The 27,462-nt window shown below is 39.3% G+C and overlaps 1 protein-coding gene across 1 annotated transcript in view; it reads left to right on the top strand.

Annotated features, from left to right (window-relative positions):
* Positions 1-27,462, top strand: part of LOC136866775 (sodium channel protein Nach) — a 90,790-nt gene that overhangs the window by 3,849 nt on the left and 59,479 nt on the right. Inside the window, exons 2-3 of the mRNA XM_067143882.2 lie at positions 13,296-13,499; positions 24,424-24,562. Coding sequence (XP_066999983.2) covers positions 13,296-13,499; positions 24,424-24,562 — 343 coding nt within the window. The remainder of the gene's footprint in view (positions 1-13,295; positions 13,500-24,423; positions 24,563-27,462) is intronic.

Here is a 27,462-nt window from a genome sequence, read left to right as displayed (position 1 = left end):
ATAGAATGAGTAATTTAATAGATAATATATACTTACCAGATATTGTAATAGGAGTTGAATCGTAGCTGAGAAGTGATATTATGTGGAAATTTTCTAATGGAACTGGAGTATTTATAAGAGACATGAAGGGTAGAAAGGGGAGTATTCATATTAGTGAAGGAAGAATTTGTAAGCTATGAAAATGTTAAAAATGAGAAACCTGAAATTCTAGGTGTAAGGCTCATCAATCAATCATCATTGATCTACATTTAGAACTGATGCCTAAGTGGCAAATTCCCCATGATTTTTTATTTTTTAAATGCTATTTATTTGAGGCGTCGACCTAAGAAAATCTTTTGCCCCTACTTTCCACCATATGTTATGAACCTGCATAAATTGCAGAAATGTGAAGTGTTGAATGTGAGGAAAGGAACATTAAGGATGATACAAACACCCAGTCCCCAGGCCAGGGATATTAATCATGTACAAATAAAAAGCCCTGATCCGGCCGGGAATCGAACCCAGGGCCGCCGGGTGACAGGCAGACGCATTGCCCCCATACCATGGAGTCGGACCCCCATTATTTATCTAGTCTTTTCTTAAATGTTTTCAAAGACCATAGAAATGTATTGAACATTTCCCTTGATAAATTATTCTAATCCCTAGTTACTCTTCCTATAAATGAATACATGCCCCAATTTGTCCTCTTGAATTCCAAGTTTATCTTCATATTATCTTTCCTACCTTTAAAAGCTTCACTCAAACTTACTCGTATATTATGTCGTTCCCTGCATCTCTCCACTGACAGCTTCAAACATACAGTTTAATTGAGCAGCTCATATTCTTACTCCCAAAACTTCCTAGCCCCAAGTTTGCAACATTTTCATAACTGCTCTTTTGGTAGAAATTACTAGAACAAATCGTGTTGCTATTCTTTGGACCCTCTATAAATAATAGGCAATATTACATTTTTGCAGTGTACAGAAATGGAAGAGATGATGCTTGCTCTCTGATGCAGATTTATTTGATAAGATGATCAGATATGTAGGGAACGACACAGAAAGGAATAAAGTCAAAAAATAAATGCCAGTACTAGAATATAAAATCCACCTATTCAATACATATACTAGAATATACTTTAAGTACATTTCAATACGGACCATAACATGAGATTTGTAACGTGTAACAGAAAGGGATGTTATTGTAGAGGATGATCTCAACTTACCAAATATTAACTGGGAAGGCAATGCAAATGACAGACAGCATGACCAACTAATGGAAAATTTGTTAATCCAGGAAGGACAGCTGAATCAGAAAGTGATGGAACAAATTAGGAGGAAGAATATATTAGGACCCTTTAAACAACAATCATCACCATCATTGGCAGGAAAAATATTCTAGATATAGATGGTGTAAGTAAACACAAAGTTGTTTTTGCCATAGTAGTAAATCCTTTAGAAAGGAAGATTGTGAAAGTAAGACTATATGGCAATTCTATATGGTTAGTAAGAGAAGCAGGGGTAGTTTTCAATAACTAATTATAATCAATAGAAAATGGTAAAGAAGAAAAAATTAAACAGCTTATGGGATGGATTTAAAGCAGTTTTGAGTGTGAAAATAGGTATGTCCCTTTAAAGGTGGTAAGGAATGGTAAATAGCCACTATAACAGAGAAATAAAGAGTTTAAGAAGAAGGTGCAGGTTAGAAAAAAAAAAGTTACAAATAGTTGTGAAAGTAAGGAGCGACAGAAGGAACTTATTATGTAATTGAATCTGGTGAAGAAGTCAGCTAAGGATAACATGATGGGAAGTATATATGGCAGTCGTGTGAACTTTAGGGAAACGTGGAAGGGTATGTACAGATACTTTAAGGCAGAAATAAGTTGTGGGAAGGACATTCCAGGGACCAATAATGAACAAGGAACCGAGCGAGTGGGCCACAATGGTTAGGGTTGCGTAGCTTTAAATTTGCATTCGGGAGATGGTGGGTTCGAATCTCGCTTTTGGCAGCCCTGAAGATGATTTTCCATAGTTTCCTATTTTCACACCAGGCAAATGCTGAGGCTGTACTTTAATTAAGGCCATGGTCACTACCTTCCCAGTCCTTTCCCGTCCTTGCACCACCAAAAACCTTCAGTGTATAAATGCAATGTTCAGAAAAACACAAGCAAACAAATTGAACAATGTGAGTGTATGTACGAGGACTTGCAGAAGGCAGAAGTATTCAGTCAGCTGTTTGTTAAGATAGTTAGAATAATGTCTTGGTATAGGAGGTGACTAATAATGGCAATGTTCTCAAATTTACCTATGGTAATAAAGATACTTACAAAAAGATACAAAAGTTGAAAGCTAGAAATGCAGCTAGGATTGATAAGATTTCTGGTGATATGCTAAAGGCATTTTGTGATATGATGCCATACCTGAAATATTTGAAACCGTTTACATGAAGGATCTATACCAAATGACAGGGGTGACTATAGTAGCCCCAGTGTTCAAAGGAAAGGGTGTTAAAATATAAAGCAGATAATTACAGGCAAGTCAGGTTGACATGAGTTGCTTGTAAGCTCTAGGAAAGCATTCTTTCGGATTACATTAGACATGTTTGCAAAATCACTGATTTGGCAGAAGGCAGTTTGAGTTTAGGAAAGGTTATTCCAGTGAGATATAGCAGATAACTTAGATTCAGAAGATCAAATGGACTCGATAGCTATTGACCTATCCAAGGTTTTTGATAGGAAAGATCATAGGATACTGCTGATGAAAATGAGGGCTATTGAACTAGACAAGAGTGGTTGAATGGGTGACAAAAAGCTCTGAGAATTTGAGTGGGTGAAGCATTATTTGATCGTGTAATGTTGTATTGTTGGACCTTTGTTTTCTTATATGTGTATGAATAATGAGTAAAGAACTGGAATCACAGATAAAGCTATTTGTGTATGTTATGCAGGATTGTGGGAGACTGCTGTTGACAATGTTGTAAGATGGACAACAGAAAATACCTATGGTAAAAAAGTTATTTACAAAAAGGTACAAAAGTTAAAAGCTAGAAATGTAACTGGAATTGATGAGATTTCTGGCAATATGCTAAAGGCAGTGGATTGCGATATAGTGCTGTACCTGAAATGTTTGAAATCGTTTGCATGAAGGGTCTATACCAAATGAATGGTGTGGCTATAATAGCCCTAGTTCACAAAGGAAAGGGTGCTAAATATAAATTATTACAGGAAAGTCAAGCTGACTGTAATTATTTATATTTGGCACCCTTTCCGTTGTACACTGGGCCCACTACAGTCACTCTTTTCATGGTATAGATCCTTCATGCAAACAGTTTCAAATATTTCAGGTATGGCATCATATCCCATTATGCCTTCAGCATATCACCAGAAATCTTATCAATCCCAGGTGCATTTCTAGCTTTCAACTTGTGTATCATTTTGTAAATGTCTTTATTATCATAGGTAAATTTGAGAACATTGCAATTATTAGGATGAAAAGTCAGGTTGTTTCACCAAAAGTTTTAATTACTGTGTTGATGAGGTGAAAGTACCTCATGGGGATAAGTAAGATATTTATCGGGGTATTCACTTTGATGAGGTTGTAATAAAGGTCTCTGGTAAGACACCAGTTAGAGTGTTTGAGACTGACACCAAGATTACTTGATACAAGAAATGAAAAAGATCAAAAGGAAAGCAACATGATTTGTTCTGGGTGATTTTCAACAGAAGAGTAGTGTAACGAAAATGTTGCAGCAAATGGGAAGACTTGGGAGTAAGGAGACAAACCACTTCACTAAGCAGTATCTTTCAAGCTGTTAGTGGAGGGATGGCATGGAACGGCATCAGTAGACAAATAAACTTAATGGAGCTTTTAAAAGTAGAAAGTAGAAAGATAAATTTGGTATTCAAGAGGGCAAATGGGAGCAAAAATTCATTTATAGAAGAGGAATTAGGGAATGGAATAATTTATCAAAGGTGATAAAATTACAACTTTTTGAAATCATTTAAGGAAACACTGAGTAAACAATTGACTAGGGCTTCCATGTGGGCATCTGCCCTGAATACAGATCGATGACTGATTGATTTATTGAACTGCTGCCACTTTTCAAGTTGAAGCATATGTCCTCACTCTTGCAAAAGAGAGTCTTCCAGGGCTTGTAATGTTTCTCGCTTGGATGTGTAGTTCTACTTGGTCCCAGACTTGCTTGATTGGATTCAAGTTGAGACTTCTGGATGGTTACTCCATTCATTGCATGTGGTACTCTTGCAGGAGTTGCCCAACAATTTCACGTGAGGAATTGCATGTCACAGTAAGAGCTCAGCAATGTTCCGTCATGCAGTTAGGGGTCCACTGTGAATGATCAGATCAGTTTGCTTGTCAAGACTTATACCTGCCCACACTATAACAAATCCATCTCCATACACAACAGTTTATGATACAACTGTCTGATTAAATCACATTCTGCCTACATTTTCTCCTGATTCTTGGACGACAATCTGAACAATATAACGCAAAATGGGATTCATCCGAAAGCAGCACAGGATGCCTGTGTCTTAGCTGCCAGTGCAGATGATTTCTGCAGTCTTCTGTCCAATGTAAGTAGTTGAGCGGTTCATTGAAGTCTTACATTGGACAAGTGCACAAATTGGGGCAAATATTTGTTTATAGGAAGAGGAATTAGGGATTGGAATAATCAAGAGAGAGATCTTTGATAAATTTCCTACTTCCTTGAAATCATTTATGAAAGGACTTGGTAAACAACTGATAGGGAATCTGCCAGCTGGGCAACAGCCCTAAATGCAGATCAGTGATGATTTGATTGATTGATTGATTGATTGATTGATTGATTGATTGATTGATTGATTGATTGATTGATTGATTGATTGATTGATTGATTTCCTTTAGCACACTGGTGAATAATTATAAATACTATCTGCAGTATTTAGGGGAACATATTAGAACATAGCTTGTCTTTTATCTACTACATCACAAATGACATAGCCACACTTTTCCATTAGCAACTTTAGTCATCTGATGAAACTTTTGAAGTTACTTCCAGTTAAATAGAAAGGTAGTGTAGAAATGAGAAAGTTTATTTCAGATATCTCTGTTCATTAACTTGGCATATCAGGGTGACATATCTAACCTAATGGTAAAACTATCTGAAAATAATATATATGTTATCAGAAAGTATATGAATCAGAAATGTTATTCGGTGTATGGTAGCTTTCAAATTCATGTTAGTAAGAACAGTTGATATGTGGACAGAGTAGTTCATAGAGAAACGTAATGAATGTTACTGATATTCAAAGAAGAATGTCCATAAACTATACTCTTTTAGTTAAAATTTGGAACAGATTGAAGATTTATTTTGCTGTTAGTTCTATCCATGGTCTGCAGTATCTTTCAGAACCCAGAAGTCATTTCATAGAAAGGTTAGTGTATAATGCAATACATGGGCTACTAGTTTTGCCTGCAGCTTTGCATGTGCAGAATTATTTCTAGTTTTATGTTAATTTTAACCAACAGTAGCTTGTGAAAGCTTTCCTGTGAGACAACAACAGTGCTTCAGTGCTCCATGAGAACAGTATGTGCGGCTAATCAGTATCTAGTGATAGTGACTCGTATGATAGTTCTTCAACGTGAGTCCAAGATCTTCAAGGAAGCCCAGACCTTCAATAGTGGATTCCCTTTCCTCACTCTTTGCCTTCATCACCTCTCAAGTATTTTATTTATTTTGTGTATGGGTTTTAGTGCCAGGAGTGTCCAAGAACATGTTCATCTCGCTTGGTTCAGGTCTTTCTGTTTGATGCCCATGGGCATATTTGGGTATGGGATGATGATGATGATGATTATGATGAGGTAGGGAGAATGTGAAACCTTGTCTCAGCACATAGGCTACTCCTGTCAAATTGCACCAAGTGTTTTGCTTAACGTCCCGATCAATTGCCACCAACAGGGTCATGTGCGCTAACTCCAACAGGGTCATGTGCGCTAACTCCATCTGAACACTGCAGGTAGGTTTGGAATTGAACTCAGGCTTTTGGAACACAAACGGGTCATTAGAAATGATCCCCTCCTACCCTGCATGTCAACATTCTGGTGCTGAAAATGTATTCCATGAATGGGACTCAAGCTGGCTAACCATAGAGTCAGACTATATAGACTCTAATCAGATGTAAATTCCTTCATAGAATCAGTTATATTATGAAGAACCAATAGCAGTGTGGTCTGGTCCCTTAAAATTCTGCTGACAATGAAGTTTAAGTAGGAAAGAACATAATACAAAGATATAATTCAAGAGGACAAATTGGGGCAAATATTGTTTATAGGGAGAGGAATTAGGGACTGGAGTAATTTACCAAGAGTGTCGATAAATTTCCAACTTCTTTGAAATCATAGAAAAGTCTAGGTAAACATTTAATAGGGAATCTGCCACTTCGGTGACAGCCCTAAATGCAGATCAGTGGGGCACCAGGGGGGCTTCCCGCACAACTAGGTGTATCCTCCGTCTCACCTCGACTCATCTCTTTACCCGCATGCATGCGAGCTGAATCTGCCACAAAAGAAGCACGTTTGATTTGTTTCAACATTTCTTAAAGCAATACTGCTCATCAAAAATACATCTTGTAGTCCACGAACCTACTATACTGTCATAGCAGGGGGAGAGGTGATACTCTCATGGGCACATCTCAGGTGGCAGAGAGGGGGGGTTCTAACTGGCTTGCCGGTGGACTTGAACGAAATAAAATAGCTCTCGTGGACCAAACACACAACCACCTGTGGGTGGAGGACGCAGACAAAGAATACACTCACGGAATCCCCTGCTTGTTATAAGAGGTGACTAAAAGGGACGACCAAGAGATGCTGAATTTTGAACCATGAGATTACCTGTGATTAGTACAACACGCAAGGAACACCATGGGTTGACTTTTCTTGTGATTAGTATCACTATATGAGGAATACCATAGGTCTGTGGATGGATTGCTATGGGTTTACAGTACCCATGTACAGTATCCACCACTATGACGGAGGCTTCCCTCTGTCCAGGTTTGGTTGGAACACCCCAAGAAAATAAAAAGATGCTATCATCGCTGGGGTGTTTCACTATCTGGTTGTGGACATCATGGGTCTGCGTTTCAGGAAATACCATGGGTCTGAGTGATGCCTGTGATTAGTACCTCTATATGAATGACTCCATGGATCTGCGTTGCCTGTGATTAGTACCCATTATGTGAGCAACACCATGGAATAGTACAGGTCCCTGTGATTGGTACCTCTATATTGAGAACACAATGGGTTTGCATTGCCTATAAGTGGCACCATTATGTGAGAAACACCATAGGTGTGCGTTATCCGTACATAGTATATTACATGTGAGTAGTATCACAATGTGTGGTACACCATGAGTCTACAAAATTTGTTATTCGTACCCCTACATGAGAAATACCATGGTTCTACTTTTCTAGCGGTAAATACCATTATGAGAGGCTGTTGGCCTGGATTTTGGACCCTTTTAGACAACAAGCATTATTGATTCAGGTTTGTGCTTTGGAAGCAGCCATTTGGTTAGCATATACCATTGCTTTTAAGTTGTCCGACTCGTTGGCTGAACGGTCAGCATATTGGCCTTCAGTTCAGAGGGTCCCGGGTTCGATTCCCGCCTGGGTCAGGGATTTTAACATTAATTGGTTAATTCCAATGGCACGGGGGCTTGGTGTATGTGTTGTCTTCATCATCATTTTATCCTCCTCGTGACGTGCAGGTCGCCTACAGGCATCAAATAGAAAGACCTATACCTGGCGAGCCGAACCCGTCCTGAGATATTCCGGCACTAAAACCCATACGACATTTCATTTCACTTTTTAAAAGTTAGTTTCAAGTTGCAGGTTGGATACACTGATTGTTTTTTTTTTTTTTAAATCATTGTTCATAGTCATCTTTTTGAATTTTAGTCAGTGGATTGATTTTGGAATTATCTTTAACTTTTAATATTGTGGATTGAATTTCCTGATTATTTTACATTCTTATTCATCCATTCATTCTTCATCTTCAAGTTTTGAATTCTGGTCAGTGGATGAATTTTGGAATCAATCAGTCACTACTGATCTGCATTTAGTGCAGTCACCCAGGTGGCAGATTCCGTATCTGTTGTTTTCCTAGCCTTTTCTTAATTGATCGCAAAGAAATTGGAAAATTATTGAACATTTCCCTTGGTAAGTTATTCCAATCCCTAACTCCCCTTCCTATAAACGAGTATTTGCCCCAATTTGTCCTCTTGAATTCCAACTTTATCTTCATATTGTGATCTTTCCCACACCACTCAAACTTATTTGTCTACTGATGTCCTCCTATGCCATCTCACCACTGACAGCTCGGAACATACCACTTAAAAAAAAACAGATCAGATGTAAGGCTTTTCAGACATTTGCTCTGTTAACCAGCATTTCGTCTTACGTCTGACACTAGACTCATCAGAGTGGGATGTGTCAGACCCTACCCACTGATGCTGGAGTGTATGCAGGTGAACTTATCAGAAGCCCTATATAAGAGGCACAGTCTGATAACTGCATGCGGGAGATAAAACTCCACAATGGAATTATTGCCCGCCTAGCAATTCTGAATGGAAAATACAAGTTCCCAAGGAGGGAATTAGATATTTACATACTGCTTAATTGAGCAGCTTGTCTCCTCTCCCATTCCTTCCCAGCCCAAACTTTGCAACAATTTTTAACGCTACTGTTTTGTCGGAAATCACTCAGAACAACATACACTGGAACCATACTCTAGTTGGGGTCTTACAAGAGACTTATATGCCCTCTCCTTTACATCCTTACTACAACCCCTAAATACCCTCAAAACCATGTGCAGAGATCTGTACCCTTTATTAACAATCATACACTTAAGAAAATGGAAATTGCAACACCATGAAGGCATTGGTCATTTGTGTTGATTTTCAAGATATAGAACGATCCCATGTAGGTATGTAAATGATCAAAGTTTCAGATCCATTGGATTGTTGTTACAGGTCTCCCACGTGATTGGTTGCGGAGGAATCACTCCAGTATATGGACTCGGGTGTAGCGTAGTTGACTTGCAGTCTGTGCAGTGAAGTGTTCCCCATCAAACATGCCTTGACAACAGAGAAGAGCACGCTATCAACAACTGTCACCGTTTGAGAGGGCTTGGATAATTGGGCTGTGTGAGGCTAGATTATCACTAAGGATTGTCACTACACGTGTTGGCCGACAGGCATCTACGGTACAATGTGTATGGCAGCAGTGGTCAAATGAAGGTACCCACACTCATAGACCTGGCACAGGCCCAGCACAACAGACAACTGTGAGAGAGGATCGCCGCATCATTCGGATGGCCCAGATGGAACCCCATGCAACAGCAGCACAAATTCGAGCAGCTGTGGCGCCCCACGTTACACAACAAACAGTTGGTAATCGCCTGCGTGCAGCTGGCTTACGAGCCCGTGTCCCTGCAGAAGGTGTTCCATTGACCCCACAACAGTGACGTGTAAGGCTGGCCTGGTGTCAGGAAAGATCAGCGTGGTCGACGAATGGCATAGGGTCGTCTTTAGTGATGAATCGGGCCTCTGTCTTGCCCACAGTGATTACCGGAATCGTGTGCGCCGACGTACTGGGTAGAGGGGCCACCCAGGTCTTATTGTCGAGAGGCACACAGGGCCAACACCAAGCATTATGGTCTGGGGAGCTATTGGCTTTAATGTGAAATCACAATTAGTGCTTGTTGAGGGCACTATGACTGCTCGACAGTACGTTAATAGGGTACTCAATCCAGTGGTTGTCCCTATGATGGCGAACATTGCTAATGGGATGTTTCAGCAGGACAGTGCCCGGGTTCACACTGCACACATCTCCAGAGAAGCTCTCCACGACATCACAACCTTAGAATGGCCCGCCAGATCCCCAGACCTCAGTCCTATTGATCATGTGTGGGACATGATGGGTCGACAACTGGCCAACCCTCCTCAGCCACCCACAACTCTGGAACAACTGACCCGTGCAGTGCAGCAAGCATGGGCCACAATTCCTCAGGAAGCGATCCAGGGCCTTATTAACTCCATGTCTCAACAAATTCATCAAAGTATTGCAGCTTGTGGTGGGCATATCCTGTATTGATTGTTGTCCAAACTTGCGGTCAGAGGGACCTGAAAGTGTAATCATCGAATCACAACCAAACACTCGTCCTGCATGTTCAATTGCAGCAATGTAGCACCACTCCTTCTGGGTGTTGCAATTCCCATTTCCTTCAGTGTATTTATGTGATTACCCCAATGAAGGTCTTTTCTTATATTAACACCTAGGTACTTACAGTGATCCCCAAAAGAAACTTTCACCCCATCAACACAGTAATTAAAACTCAGAGGACTTTTCCTATTTGTGAAACTCACAACCTGACTTTTAATCCTGTTTATCAACATACCATTGCCCGCTGTCCATCTCACAACACTATCAAGGTCACCCTGCAGCCACTCACAATCTTGTAACTTATTTATTACTCTGTACAGAATAACATCATCTGCAAACAGCCTTATCTCTGATTCCACTTCTTTACACATGTCATTGATATATATAAGAAAACATAAAGGTCCAACAATACTGCCTTGAGGAATTCCCCTCGTAATTATTACAGGGTCAGATAAAGCTTCGCCTATTCTCTGAGTTCCATTTTCTAGAAATATAGCCACCCATTCAGTCACTCTTTTGTCTAGTCCAATAATACTCATTTTTGCCAGTAGTCTTCCATGATCTACCCTATCTTGCTGAAATCCTACAAGCTGAGCTTCAGTGGAATAACCTTTCCTAAACCCTTCTGTCAAACCAGTTATTAATTTTGCAAACATCTATATATATAAAATAAGAGTTTCGTCTGTACATTGCTCAGAATTTGAAAAGAATGGTATTTCTTATCGGTCATGTCTACAGTAACAAGGAAATGCACTTTTTACTTTTCTGTGTCTGTCTGTCTGTCTGTGTACGTATGTACACACATCACTAGAAAAGGGCCAAAGAGAATTTATTGAAAATCGGTATGCAAAGTCAGGGAATAAGTCACTACAATCTAGGGCATAAATAATTTTATTTACACTGATAGAAATGGTAGTTTAGTGGAGGGCCTAAAATTTAATTTTCAAGTATTTATGTTATTAGTGGTCCTATCTTAATGAAAATCGGTATGCAGAGTCGGGGATTAAATCGCTACAATCTAGGCCATAAATAATTTTATTCACGCTGATGGAAATGGTAGTTTAGGGAAAGGCCTAAAATCTAATTTTCAAGTAATTATGTTATTAGTGGTCCTATCTTAATGAAAATTGGTATGCATAGTTGGAGTATGAGCCACTACAATCTAGGCTATAAATCATTTTATTCACGCTGAGTGAAATGGTAGTTTAGGGGAAGGCCTAGAATTAATCCTCAAATATTTATGTTATTAGAGGTCGTATCGATAAATACTGCATAACCAAAGTTATATAGAATTAAATTTCCGACCATTTATGTCTTATACATTTTTACCATACTGGCTATGAAAACAGATATTCATGAATTTGTAATTTTGTTGATAAGTCCATATCGACGCCAAGCCATGAAAAAATGGTTTAACAGAATTTGTTGAAAATCGGTATGTAGATTTGGAGAATAAGAAACAACAGTCTAAGCTATAAAAATGTATTCACCCTGGATGAAATTGTAGTTTAGGGGAAGGTTCCTAAAATGCAATTTTTAAATACCTATGTTATTGGTCCTATCGAAAAGTACCGGTATATTCATTTCAGTTGGAAAAACCGCTAAGACAGTCTTTCTGAGGATGTAACATGCAGGTGGAGAGTGAGTGTCTACCATTGTAATTCAAACTCCCCAAGCAGGCCTAGCATTACAATGAAAATTCCCTAACTCAGTCTTCATACGAGAAAACACATTTGGTGACTTCCCCATTGCGTCTTTAGGGTAACGTTGAGAGCTATACAATTTAATACAATCTTGCTCACAACGCGTACAGTACCTCACCTAGAATTCTGTATACAATGTAAAATTCCGAAGCGAAGCACGGGTACATCAGCTAGTATCTAATATAATCAGAAAGAATGCTTTCCCAAAGCTTACATGCAATGCATGTCAAACTGATTGGCCTGTAATTTACAGTTTTATGTCCTTTATACACAGGGGCTACTATAGCAACTCTCCATTCATTTGGTATAGCTCCTTCAACCAAACAATAATCAAATAAGTATTTCAGATATGGTACTATATCCCAACCCATTGCCTTTAGTATATCCCCAGAAATCTTATCAATTCCAGCAGCTTTTCTAGTTTTCAACTTTTGTATCTTACTGTAAATGTCATTGCCATCATAGGTAAATTTTAATACTTCTTTAGTATTACTATTATTATAGTATTACTATTATTTTATGTATATATGATTAATATATTGTATGTACGTATGCATAAGTTTTACTTGAAAACGGTAGGACATCTTGTATGAAACTTGGCATATATATTTTACTATTACCTTAGATGCTGAGCTAATGGTATCACAATATTCAAAGGAGAAATGGAGCTAAGAGAGTGGTTTAACTTGTTCCTTGCTGATATATTGAAAATGATCAACTTTTGTTTAGAAATATTTTCATACAAACTTACTTTTATTTTGAACATTTAAGCCTCGGCAGCTTTTTAGATAGACATAAGAGCAAAAAAACCTAGGGAATGGTGTTGCTATCAGTTTTGAATCTGCAAACTTCAGATCCTGAGTTGACACTCTATACTAATCCTCGGAGAGAGCCCCTGAAACTAATGAACAAGAAAATTACACTGACAGACTAATGTTAATTGGAATGTACTCGGACTCTTCTTGCCTCTGTTAGATGGCAACACAGCTGCAATTATGTCCAAATCAAACCATCAACAATGGGTACAACAGCTAGTTTTGAATTTAACTTATTTTATGTATTTAATTTAATCTGAAATTAATGATGTTTTTTGTCCTATATTACTTAAAAATGTTACTAAATTTGTTCTTGTAGCATACCTCTAAATACATATCTAATTTGAATAGCATAGGGTAATAGAAATACCTTCTGCTGCAGTAACATTTAATTAGTAATGAATAAATGCATCTCTCAATAGAACAGAGAATTTTTTGGTTCTAGTCCTTTGAGTGGTAACATTTTGAACATTACATTTTCAAATATGTCATTATTTACATACATAATGCACAAAAGTCTGTCTGGAACAATATATGTATATTCTTTAATTTTTTAATGTTCATGTTTATCTTATTCAACAGACTCTTCTGGCTTGGAGCTTTGTGTACATCATTGCTTGGTACATATTATCTTCTCTTTGCATCATGGAATGCTTATCAGTATAATGCTGTAAGCTTTACTATGGACACAACTTACTTGACTTGGAATACTTCTTTCCCTGCAGTGTCAGTCTGCGAGATTGATTTCCGAGAAATGTCTGACAAGGTGTTCAGCTATGCAGATGAGTATGAACATTTCAGCTCTCTAGCAAGACATTTATTTGAATTATACCTATAGTTGCCTAACAATCATCACTGTAGAGGATAGGAAATTTGCAATGGCTGATAGCATTTAAATGGTACTGCTAAGTAAATTAAATTTTATTGTTCGGTACAGTATTTTTATACAAAAGCACATCAAATATTATCCAATATGTCTGTTTTCAATGTACAGTATCTATGGTACATCAAATATTTAGTGATGGGCAGTCTGAGACTTGGTCTCGGGATTTCTCGAGAATAGCGCAGGCACTATTTCTTGCGAGAAATTTCGAGGGATCTCGAGAGCGTTGTCCCCGCATTGTGCGACGAGCAGCGTATCGTAGGTCTGCAGGTAGACGGAGCTGAATGTTGTTTGTGCCGAGTATGTGAACAGCCAACCACGGGCCTTCTCCATTTAGTAAATACGTGTCAATAAGCGACTAGGGCGTTCATTTCTACGAGGTCTATTTTAACGCAGTAAAACATTGTTATAATGGATAGGCATTCTGTCATTGTATGCACTGGTAGGTACACGAATGAGTGGTTTAAGTACAGAACCTGACGGCTACTGTAGGTGCACGTAAGTGGATACTAGAGGCGTGCATTATTCGAACTCGAAACGAGACTAGATGCGCCTTGCTGCATATGCAACTACCATTACGCATGAGTGGAATGTGTAATCTAAAATGCTTCAGTTTGCTCCAATTCTTTCGACAAGTAGGTGTACATCGGTATCAGACCCCGCATTCAGTATATGACCACTGCTTTTGTTTACCGATATTTTGGTGACGAAGGAAATAATGTCCGCCTCCGTGGCGTAGTTGTTAGCGTGATTAACTGCCAACCCCGGAGGCCTGGGTTCGATTGCCGGCTCTGCCACGAAATTTGAAAAGTGGTACGAGGGCTGGAACGGGTTCCACTCAGCCTCGGGAGGTCAACTGAGTAGAGATGGGTTCGATTCCCACCTCAGTTATTCTAGAAGCGGTTTTCCGTGGTTTACCACTTCTCTTCCAAGCAAATGCCGGGATGGTACCTTACTTAAGGCCACGGCCACTTCCTTCCCTCTTCCTTATCTATCCCTTCCAATCTTCCCAACCGCCGCAAGGCCCCTGTTCAGCATAGCAGGTAAGACCGCCTAGGCGAGGTTTTGGTCATCCTCCCCAGTTGTATCTACCGACCAAGTGTCTGAAGCTCCAGGTCACTGCCCTTGAGGCGGTAGAGGTGGGTTCCCTCGCTGAGTCCGAGAGGAAAACCGACCCTGGAGGGTAAACGGATAAAGAAGGAGAAGAAGAAAGAAAGAATTCATTGCAATATTATAGAGTATTCCCGTCATAATTAGGTACTTCGATATATGACGGTGCAATGTGAAAGTGTACTAGTTGTACGCGACAACTTGAAGACGATGTCCGAAACGCAACGTAAGTCGTGGATGTCAGTCATTTTGAAGAGATGTCACATAGCACAGCCCGCTGTGTTGCTTGTTCAAAAGAAGTAAAATACGTCGGCAGAAATACTTCTGGGATGATCCGGCACTTACAAACGCATAATATCAATGAAGAGAAATCGTCACAGAACACCTCCGGCCCGGTCTGCATCACAAGAAGCTACCCTGGGCAGTCTGAGACGAGATCTCGAGATTTCCCGAGAATTTTTTTTGCTAGTGGTTTTACGTCGCACTGACACAGATCTTATGGCGACGATGGGATAGGAAAGGGCTGGGAGTTGGAAGGAAGCGGCCGCGGATACCACGGAAAATCATCTTTAGTGCTGCCGGCAGTGGGATTCGAACCCACTACCTTCCGGATGCAAACTCACAGCTTCGCGCTCCTAACCAGACGGCCAACTCGCCCAGTTTTCCCGAGACTAGCGCAGACACTACCTCTCGCGACAAATTTCGAGATATCTCGAGAGCGTTGTCCCCCGCATCGTGTGGCGAGTAGTGTGTCGTAGGCCTACAGGTAAGCGGAACTGAATGTTATTTTCTCCGAGTATGCGAATAGCAAACCATGCACCTTCTCCATTCCGTAAATACGTGTCATCAAGCGACTAGGGCGTTCATTTCTCTCATTTCTAGCGAGGTCTATTTTGACGCGGCATAACGGTTTTAAAGAATACGCATTCTGGCATTGTATGCAGTGATAAATACTCGAATGAATAGGCTAAGTACGGAAACTGACGGCTACTGTAGGTACACGTACCTGGATACTAGAGGCGTGCTTTATTCAAACTCGAGACGAGGCAAGATGCCTCCTGCTGCATATGTAACCACCATTACGCACGAGTGGAATGTGTAATGCATGGGTTTGCTCCATTTCTTTCGACAGTTAGGTGTACATCGTTATCAGGTCCCACATGCAATATCATATTATGACCACAGCTTGTGTTTACCGATATTTTGGTGACGAAGGAAATAAATTCCTCACACTGTTATAGAGTATTCGCCTCATATGTAAAGTAAGCATAATTACCCAACAAGAACAAGATTACAACAAGCAATTCCATGGAGAGAAAATATTATAAGAAATATCACTAGTTTAACATTCTAAATCCAGCATCATCATACACAAACTCAGTATTTACAGTGCTTAACACTACCGCTTACAATACTATAGGTTGAGCTTTCTACTAGCTTAACATTACAAGTGATAATAAAGTGAAGTTAAACCATCATTACCCTACAACAACAACAACAACAATGAAAGAAAGTATGACAAGAAATGTTACTAGTTCAACTTTCTAAATCCAGCATCATTATACACAAATTCACACTCAACTTAAGTATATCCGTTACTTAACACTATGGCTTACAGTACTAGCTTAACACTACAAGTGATATTAAAACAAAACTACCCAACAACAGCAAGAGTACAACAAGCAGTTCCATGGAGAGAAAATATTAGAAGAAATACCACTAGTTTAACATTCTAAATACAGCAGAAAATCACAAATTCAGTGTCCGTCGTTTACAGCTTTTACTTTTCACTTTACACTACCACTAATCATCATCTTAAACGATTTGATACCGGATGAGAATATATCAAGGACTGCTGCAGGTGATTTATTCCAATCCCTCACGGTATTGTTTACAAAGGGAAACTTGCCACATCAGCATGCTAGTTATCACACTAGTGTAAGTGACCATTGCCACCGGGATATTTCCCATTTGGGATGTATTTGTTAGTACTTCGGTATATGACAGTGCAATGTGTAATTGTGTCTAGTTTTACGCGGCAGCTTGAAGACGATGTACGAAATGCAACGTATGTCGTGGATGTCGGTTATTTTGAAGAGATGCCACATAGCACATCCCGCTGTGTTGTTTATTCAAAAGAAGTAAAATACGTCGGCAAAAATACTTCTGGGATAATCCGACACTTAAAAAACACATAATATAAATGAAGAGGAATAGTCACAGAACACCTCCGGCTCGGCCTGCATCACAGGAAGCTACCCTGCCGACAACGATTGTGAGGCATCCAGGTAGGTTTACATCCTAATAACAGTTATTAACCAATTATACGGGTTATTCAGCTAAGAAGTTCACCTCAAATAACTCGAGAACAGTTTAAAATACTGGCATTTTTTCTTCACTTTCGTTAATGGTGTTACGGAGCTCATAGTTCAACATGCAGTGCTTTCCTAGGCTTTTGACAAAATTTATCGTTACACACGTTTCCATATGAGAACTGCTGATGATAACGATCAAACTTACACTCGTAGTTACTGGGACGTCGCACAGCTCGCAGCACACGAGAATCGGTCTCGAGAGCGTTGCCCATCACCCCTGCTGAACGAACTGGAGCAAAGTCGGGCATTTTAGATTACACGTTCCACACCTGCGCAATGGGGGTTGCATATGTAGCAAAGCTTATCTTCCCTGTCTCAAGTTCGAATAATGCACGCCTCTAGTATCCAAGTAGGTATACATCCTATCTACAATTATTCACAAATTATGCAGGGTTATTCAGCTAAGATGTCCACCCCAAATATGTCGTGAACAGTTTAAGATACTGACATTCGGTTTTCACTTTCGTTAATGATATTAAGGGGTTCATATTTGAACAAGCAGTACTTTTCCAGGCTTTTGACAAAATGTAGTGACTCACACGTTTCCATATGAGAACGTTATTTCACGCAATAACTACCAATGATATACTATCAAGTTTACAGTCATAGTTACTGGTACCGTACGCCGCACAGCTTGCACTACAGGAGAATCGGTGTCGAGATTCTCGCGAGAGTCTCGAGATCGGCGACGTCAGTCTCGAGAGTCTCGAGCGAGAGCGTTGCCCATCACTACAAATATTATCCAAGGATTATTATTATTCCCAGTGATAATACACATATATATATATATATATATATTTGAAAGAGAGATAATCTGCAATAACATTAATGTAACATGTTGGTGGGGTAGATACATAAACAAAACAACTGGTATGGAACTACACATGTACACCAGAACCACAACTTACGCTAACACAGTATATACTTGTTTGCATTCTCTGTCTGTTCTCACGGTTTATTGCCTATAGACCAACACAAATCACACTTGCCCTTCCACAACTGACAGTGAAAATCCACAGCCTGTTTCCAGTCATTCGATCGGGTCAGGAATGGAATAGTGGCGAGGATAGGAATTGTGCCGGCTGCCGAAGCCGGTCGCACCCCTCTGGGGCAATGATTAATGAATGAAAAATGAAATGATATTGGTGAGTGTTGCTGGAATGAATTATGACAGTGAAAACCAGAGAACCCGGAGAAAAACCTGTCCCGCCTCTGCTTTGTCCAGCAGAAATCTCACATGGATTGACCGGGATTTGAACCACGGAACCCAGCAGTGAGAGGTCGGCGCGCTGCCGCCTGAGCAACGGAGGCTCACAACTGACAGTGACAGACTAAATCAGTTAATAGTAATTCTCACCATCACTATCACAGCCACTCTGTTTGCCGCCCGTGCTCAGCAGTCTCATTATCATGAGTGACATACACTGTCTGGTCACTCAAAACAGTCTTTGTTCGCTGTCCCTTGCTGATCCCACGTTGAACTCTCCCGTGCTGCACCGGACACGGTGCACCTTCACAACACCTGGACAGAGAGACTCAACTCCTCCTCCTCTGACAGACAGAACGAACCCTCAGTTCCACAGACAGAACACTCCCTGCCTCTTCAACCCAAGTTGAATCTCAAATAGAGTTGTCACTGTCCTCGGCAGTACCCACTCTCAGACCGAACTGACTGCACTCCTTCACTGCAGTCACACTGAACTAACAGCTCCAACTGAACCGCTGAAGCCAGTCCAGACCGCCTTTAAATAGTGAGGCCGGCCAGCCCTTCTGGATGCTTTGAGAAAGGAGGCTCCTTCAGAGTCCTCTCGAGAGCGAGTGCTCCGGGCGCACCATCGAGATTCTTCCTAGGGAAGGTGAAGGCAATGCCGGTACAAGTGTATGCACCACAGACTGGGTGCAACCACAATGATAAAACTCAATTTTGCATGATCTAGAAAAGACCATCCATGAAGATAGCAGACCTGAATGCATAGATTAGGACAAACAGGACTTGGTATGACAAGTTGCTGGGACCACATGCGTATGGCAGAAAGAATGCAGAATGAAAACTGCTTGACTTCTGCATAAAAAATGGCTTGGTGGTGAAAAACAGCTGCTTCAAGAAAATAATTAGTCTCAAGTTCATGAGATACAATTGGGATGGACAACATAAGACTGTAGGAGATTTGCAAGATACTTACAGAAATAACTCGGATGAGCATGAAAGAACACCTTCTCCCAATGCGACGGTCATAAGACTGACAAAGATCCAAATTTGCTTCCTTATCTTGCCTGACTATATTCTTAACCCCAGAAGATGAATCTGGGTAGCATGCGAGGTTTTCACTCCACCAATATGAAAATTTACTCAAAAAACAAAACACAACAAACAAAACAACAACAACAATGATCATCATCTGATGATACCAACTCATCTTGCTGCTTAACCTAACTCATAAATTATATCTCCAAAATTGACAAACAACAAATGTACAATATACTCACAAATTACGTATAGTCAGCTTTGATATACATTTATTCTAGCAATGGGCAGTGTTCTCACTCGAGACATTTACAAGATTCTCGAGATTGATTCTCCTGTGCTGCAATCTGTGTAACGTCCCAGTAACTACAAGCGTAAGCTTGATTGTATATCATCAGCAGTTATTGCGTGAAATAACATTCTCATATGGAAACGTGTGTGTCAATAAATTTTGTCTAAAGCCTGAAAACCTGCATGTTCAGCTATGAGCCATGATCAAACTGCCACTATTAAATGAATAATTACCCCCTGTGGGTGGGGGATGCAGATGAAGAATACACCCACGGTATCTCCTGCCTGTTGTAAGTGGTAACTAAACGGGGCAACCAAGGGATGATTGAATTAATAAATAATGCTATTTGCTTTACGTCCCACTAACTACTTTTTTGGTCTTCGGAGACGCTGAGGTGCCGGAATTTAGTCCAGCAGGAGTTCATTTTCGTGCCAGTAAATCTACTGACATGAGGCTGACGTATTTGAGCACCTTCAAATACCACCGGACTGAGCCAGGATCGAACCTGCCAAGCTGGGGTCAGAAGGCCAGCGCCTCAACCGTCTGAGCCACTCAACCCGGCGATGATTGAATTAGAACCATGAAACTACTTGTGATTAGTACCATCACACGGGGAAAGCCATGGGTCGCCTTTACTTGCGAGTAGTACCACTATGTTTGGTACACAATAGGTTTGTGAATAGTAGCAGCAGAGAGTTGTTCACTGTGGGTTTCCAGTACCTGTGATTAGTACCATTATATGCAGAACATCACAGGCTTTCGTTGCCTGTGATTTGTACCATTAAGTGAGAAACACCACCAGTCTGGGCATTGCCTGTGATTAGTACCACTATATGAGCGACACTGTTGGTCTGCGTTGCCTGTGATTTGTACCCACTATGTGAGGAACACCACAGGATAGTATGAGTCTCTGTGATTAGTACACCTATGTGAGGTGCACCATGGGAGCAATAAGTGCCATTAAAGAGGGACCATTGACCTGGATATTGAATCCCTTTAAACAACAAGTATCATTGATTCAGGATTGTGGTTTGGAAGCAGTCCTTTGGTCAGTCATATAGTTTCTGGGAAGGTGAGGCATTACAGGTCTGATCCACTGATTGTTTCAAATTCATATTCATCCATTCATTCTTCGTCATCACATTTTGAATTCTGGATGAATTTTGTACTTTTAAATTGTCATTGCATTTTGTCTTATTTCGTACCATTAGGAGCCGATGACCTAGATGTTAGGCCCCTTTAAACAACAAGCATCATTATGTTAACAAGTCAACTAGTAGTCGAAACGAGTAATGGTGAGACTTGCAATTTTAAATTAACTAACTTTGCTGCATTTCTACATTTATCTATTGCGTAGATGACCCCTTAGGTGGGGAAAGCAAATAGTACTAAAAGGAGTATAACAGGGAAAGAGTTGTCCCAAATCTGTTGGTGTTTTTCTCAAAATTTCTGTGCCTGTGTATGCATGCTCCTTCCATTGAGTTTTCTCTGCTAGAGGTTCTCTTTGCAAGCCTTATAATCCTTATTTTTCATGCTTCTGAGTCAGAGTTTAGCCTTTTGTTAAGCAGCTGACTCATGCAAGTGTTTTACAAATGCAAGTAATCAAAGGGAAAATAAAAATGATGAAATAATTTGTTTTAGTGATCATGTGAACTATTTAAAAATAATTAGTTTTCATTTATAAACATGAGCGTGACATCTATTTGGGATATAGTCTGTAGGACACTGAAAAATTGGACATCAAGATGTACTTATGTAACTTAGAGAAAATTTGATTTAACAATAGAAGGGTGATGCTACATTACAAAGTATAGTTTAAAACGCAAGTAAGTGATAGAACTGAAATTACGGCAACGGGAACCTAGGGCAAACTTGAACACGTTAAATTTCTTTGAAAATGACATTAAGCAAGGAAATACCAAAATACCAAAGTAATTAAATTAAATTAAACAAAACCAGAAAACATTAAGGATAACATTGAAATAACACTTACCAATAAAAACTGGAGTTCCCGAGGGGAGGCCCCAAGCGCAAGCGCTCGCTAGAGCGGTCGGATGTAAATGACGCCGAGTACATGCATAATTTTTCCGAAGTCAGCAGAAGACTGGAAATATCCCGATCACAATTAACCAATAAGAAATAATTTCCACTAGGTTCCCTATCTTTTCACCAATAGGAAATCTTGTTATTCTAGCGAATGAAACTGCATGACCATATATGGTCATTTTAAGATAGTTAGCAACTCTCGAGATTTCCTATTGCGACACATATTTCAAGAGCAATAACCGCACATGTGGTATAGGATGTTTCACAACTAAAGCACCTTTACATTTTCATCAGATTACAATTTTGACATACAGAATTACAAATTACAAATTACAAATTTTCAAATAATTCTTCAAGAAATTCTTCAAGTTAAAACATCCCAAGTGTCTTTTCCTCATGCTTGCTGACATTAAATTAACAATTATATAAAATTTATGTACAAAAAAATCACTTCAAAACAATTCTTGTGTCTTGCAATGTTCATTTCCAGTTCAATACATCTTGAAGTTACAAACAAAAATGAAATCCTTCAGACACGTTAAATAAAAAACTTAAAAATTATATTTACCATAGTAGTAGTTCTCTGTCTCATCACATATTACAGAACCTACTGTCTCCCAAACACTGGATACTTGCCGCACTTAAGCGACTGCAGCTAACGAGCTCGGTCATGGTGAGAACAGAACCTAACGATGGTCTGTTTCAAGTTCTATGCTGTTATGTAAGCCAAATATTCAGTTAAAATGATCCACAGTAGAGGACTAGTGCACTCTACCATTTTACCTTTTGTACAAGGAGGTATAAAATAAATAAACAGAATTATTTTATTGCATTTCAATGCGCCCACACTTGCGCTTGGTGTTGGCTGTTCTGGTGATGCTTGACCTTAACTGACACATTGCTATATACATCATTCACCTGTAGCTTCTCAGTTGGAGGGAAACAGCCAAAGTGAAAGAATGTGTTTATTGTATCCAGCATGGATCTTAAGTTTGCTGATGGGAAAAACACAAGTCTTTGAGTGGCATCAATGATTTAGGTGGGTAAAACTGACCTTTTAAAAGTAGGAAATATCATAATATGAAGATAAACCTGGAATTCAATTTTGACAAAATTTATTGACACACACATGTCCATATGAAAACATTATTTCATCCAATAAGGGACTGGAATATTTTATTGGAGGAAATACTGTATTCATTAAATTTCCAAGTTCTTTGAAACATTTAAGAAGAGGCTAGGAAGACAACTAATAGGGAATCTGCCACCTGGGCAACAGCCCTAAATGCAGTGATTGATTGATTGATTGATTGATTGATTGATTGATCGATCGATCTAAAGGGTGCTCCACGCCTCAAATGACCCTCAACTTTGAAGAGAGAAAGCAGTGCCAACATAATTGATTTGATCTTTTGGGAAGATTGTTGTGTGCTGATGGCACAGATTGCAGGGATTATGACTATGCCCTATGGATCAGCTGAAGATGTCATACAAAATGCCCTCAGCTATCACAAAGTTGCAGTGAAATGGGTGCCTCATGTGATGAATGACAAACAAAAGGCTTACCATGTGATGGCATGTCAACAATGGAAAGGGAGTCTTCAGCGAGAACCAGATTTTTTTTTTTTTGCCGAAGTATTGCATGCAGTGGTACCTGGTTCTATCATTATGACTCAGAGACAAAACAGGGAAGTACCCAATGGAAACATCCTTCAAGTCAAATATTGAAAAAGGCCAAGGTTGAAGCAGATGCAGAAAAAGTCATGCACATCACTTTTTTTAATCAGCAAGGCATTGTGTACAATAACGTGCTTAAGAAGCAACACTCTGTTACTGCTGATTACCATTGTGAGGTATTGAAGAGAAAACGTGCCATAAAACGACCCCACAAATGGGCGAGTTGGCCATGTGGTCAGGGGGACGTGGGTGTGAGCTTGCATCCGGGAGATAGTGGGTTCGAATTCCACTGTCGGCAGCCCTGAAGATGGTTTCCCATGGTTTCCCATTTTCACACCAGGCAAATGCTGGGGCTGTACCTTAATTAACGTCACGGTCTCGTCCTTCCAACTCCTAGGCCTTTCCTATCCCATCATCGCCATAAGACCTATCTGTGCCGGTGCGACGTAAAGCAACTACCAAAAAAAAAAAAAAAAAAAAAAAAAAAAGACCACATCTTGCTTAAATGTGATGGATCAGGATAATGCGCCTGCTCATCACGCCATCAAGATGCAAGAAACAAGTGCTGAGTTAGGCATTGAGGTGATGCCTCGCCCACCTTATCCACCAAACCTAGTATTATGTGATTTCCACCTATTTTGTACAGTGAAAAAGGAGCCTCAGGGTCATTATTTTCATAGCGATCAGGAGTTAAACAGTAACTTTTTTAGTATACTCAACAGACTATCAAAGAAGGGCTTCAGAGGGTGTTTTGAACAGTGGACTGACTGCTGGAACCATTGTATTGTGTCCTAGAGAAACTACTTTGAAGGTCTGTATATGAATTTGAATAAAGGTAGCCTGTATTTTCCAGTAATAAAATAATTCTGGTTATTTTTTGATACCCCTCGTATTATAGTTGAAGCAGACTTTCAGTACTAATAACCAGCATCTCATGTTTGCTTGTAGTCAAATTCAAGGAAACTGACTTAGTGTAATATACATGTAATACCATGAAAAGGCCAAAAATGTACCCTTCATGGGTTCTCTAAGTGATGGTATAATTTTTCAAATTCATGGAATTAATTTTTATCTTATTTCAGAAAATTTGGCAAGAGCAGAGATATGTCCATTGTTGGGTGTTTACGTGATGTGGCATACTTCACTGGGAAGTGTTTTTCCTGTCCTTCATGCAACAGGAGCTACTTTCATCCATCAGAATTCACTAGAATTGTTGAAGAGGTCAGAATTGTTTATTTCTCTCTTTGCAATCTCTACAATAAACCATGAAATATTCTTTAAGGCAGAGGTTTACAGTCCTTAAGCATCTGAACTTATTTCTGCAGCCAATAAACTAAATTCAAGTATTAACTTATATGCAAGGGAACAAACAAGTGACAAATTAATGGCCAGCTTCTGGTACACCACAGTTACCTGTGAGTTACCTAAATGCGCTTGTAACTTTAACTGTGCCGCTATCTTTAATGAGTTTCTGGAAACGTAAATCCAGATTTATAAGCTTTGGCAATAGTACAGATATGTTTAGTATCTCTCGTCTTCCTATAGATGTCTCTACGCAAATGTTTTTAATGCTGTTTTGGTAATATCTAGTTACTTTCACTAGCAGAAGTTTTCTATAATCAAAATTGTTTGGCAAACACATACACAGTATCTCAATCGATCTGATTCAGCATGTAATAATCTTTCATAATATGAATGTATGTAAGATCTAATAATGCAAAAATTAAATATATTTTCCCTTCTTTCTTAATCACAGTGTGCAGACATCATCTTAAATGTCACCTTGATCGTTGTAGTCACTACAATTATACAAATTATCTAATTACCAAACAGATTACTTTTCACTGATCCAGAACACAACAAGCATAAACAAAAATGATCACATAAATGAAAACGTGCAGCACACTTTGGAACCTATCATTCCGGCACTGAAGTTCTGCACTTCTTCTTTCTTCTTCTTTTGCTATCGCTTTTTCCCCACACCTGTGGGGTCGCAGGTGTGAACTGCGTCGTACATGTGGATTTGGCCCTGTTTTACGGCCGGATGCCCTTCCTGACGCCAACCCTATGTGGAGGGATGTAATCACTATTGTGTGTTTCTATGGTGGTTGGTAGTGTAGTGTGTTGTCTGAATATACCAATATAAATGGTCCGTTATTGGACATTATAAATTTTCCAGCTAACTCATTTCTGGTTAATGGACCATTTATATTGGTATTATAAATTTACTCATTTGGGACAAATATTTCTGTTTCGCTATGGGAATCAACATCTATATCATTGTCTGAATATGATGAGGAGAGTATTGGGACAGACACATACACCCTGTCCCTGAGCCAGCAGAATGAATCAGAAGCGATTAAAATCTCCGACCCGGCCGGGAATTGAACCCGAGACCCTCTGAACCGAAGCCCAGTACGCTGACCATTCAGCCAACAAGTTGGACACTGAAGTTCTGCACTGATAGTGTGATATTCATTCATCCTCTATGCAACTGCTGCAGACTTTTTTAGTAGACTGCAAACAAACCGGCAACTCCCACTTAAAACACCCATATGTTGTTTTTCTCTTCAAGGATGCTGGACATGTAGGCTATGGCAAGATTGCCTTTTCTTGACTTTTTCTTCCGTATCTTAGCACTGAGTCTTGCGTTCAAATCGTTGCTTATTCCTGCTCGTATCACTCTGGGAACTTGCTCATTTATCATTCTTCTTTGACATGTAATTTCACCTGATCAGATGCCTAACCCTTCAAGAATTCCATTTCTTTACCCAGGCTTTCAGGGTACAACTCGAACAACACAAAAGCGTTACAAACTGCGATCTCCAGTAGCCAAAAGAAAACAGCCATATCACTACATTTTTCATTACTAGTTCCCTAATGTACTTCCTCAAACTGAGGATTTGTAGTTCTTAATAACTGCAATGGACCAGTCATTTGAGATGTTTTACTTACGCTGACCACGCAACATGCATTGACAAATATACTCTTGTAACTGCTGACGTGATGTCTTGCAGTTCATTTGAGAATTTCAGTTAAAGGTAGTGAGCTAATCCTGACCCAGGGTGAGTGAAGTGTGTTGACACAGATAAACTAAAGCTCCCTGCAAGATTTTTAATTTTAAAAGTCCAGATGTTGTATGTTTCTTGGGAGTCTATGAGACCTCACGTCACCGGTTAAAGGATATAATAAAATTTAAAACTCAATTTGTATTTATTATTCAGCAGGCTTATATTAAATGAATACCAGTACCTAAGATGTTTACTATTTGGTAATGAATATTTGCCGCAATTTTTCTTCTTGAATTCCAACTTTATCTGCATATCATTATGATGTTTCCAGTCTGTCAAAACTCCACTCAAGCTTATTCATCTACAATCTCAATCTACTGACAGCTCGGAACAGCCCTCTTACAAGTAATCATCTTCATGGTCTGTATCAAAATTCATGATCAAAAGAATTCTGTAATAAATAAGACTTTCCACCTTTTTGATACTATATATTTGCTTAAAGCAAGCTATCTAGTACATGTGGTACATGTTTCATTCCTTAGGAACATCCTCAGCTACTTATTTCATTGCTTAGGTGAACATTTCATACAAAGAATGATATTCTTCATTAAAATCCATCTTAAAGTTGAACCTTAATTACACTTAAAACTAATAAGAAAATGGGGGAGAAGGTAAATGGGGGCAGCAGGGTGAGGAAAGGAAAATCTCCTATCATAGTCTAAAATGTTCATAATTATTGTACTAGGTCTTAAAGTTGTTACATTTTAACTCTTTGTTTCTTTTAAAACTATTTATTCTATGTCAGATAATTGTCCTCTTTAAAAAAAATTCAAAAAAGCTTTTTATGTCAATTTTGTGTCTTGGCTTTAGAAATACTCCTCAACTGGTCTTCTATGTTGGAACAAGAGTTGTCATAAACTGATATGATAAAATTGAACCTCCTACGTATTTGTTGTTTAATGACCTCTCCAAAGCTGAGTACTTTCAATTTAAAGGTTGTAAAATAGCATTCCAAAAAATCTGTAACAAAATAAAAAGAGTGGTTTTTCTCTATGAATCTCTATTGGAAATTGCTCAAGGGAACCTTGTATTTTGAGAAATAGTGTCTCA

The sequence above is a fragment of the Anabrus simplex genome, chromosome 3, assembly GCF_040414725.1.
Source record: "Anabrus simplex isolate iqAnaSimp1 chromosome 3, ASM4041472v1, whole genome shotgun sequence".
Lineage (NCBI taxonomy): Eukaryota > Metazoa > Arthropoda > Insecta > Orthoptera > Tettigoniidae > Anabrus > Anabrus simplex.
The sequence above is the reverse complement of the archived record's forward strand: the minus strand, read 5'-3'. Positions and strand labels throughout refer to the sequence as shown.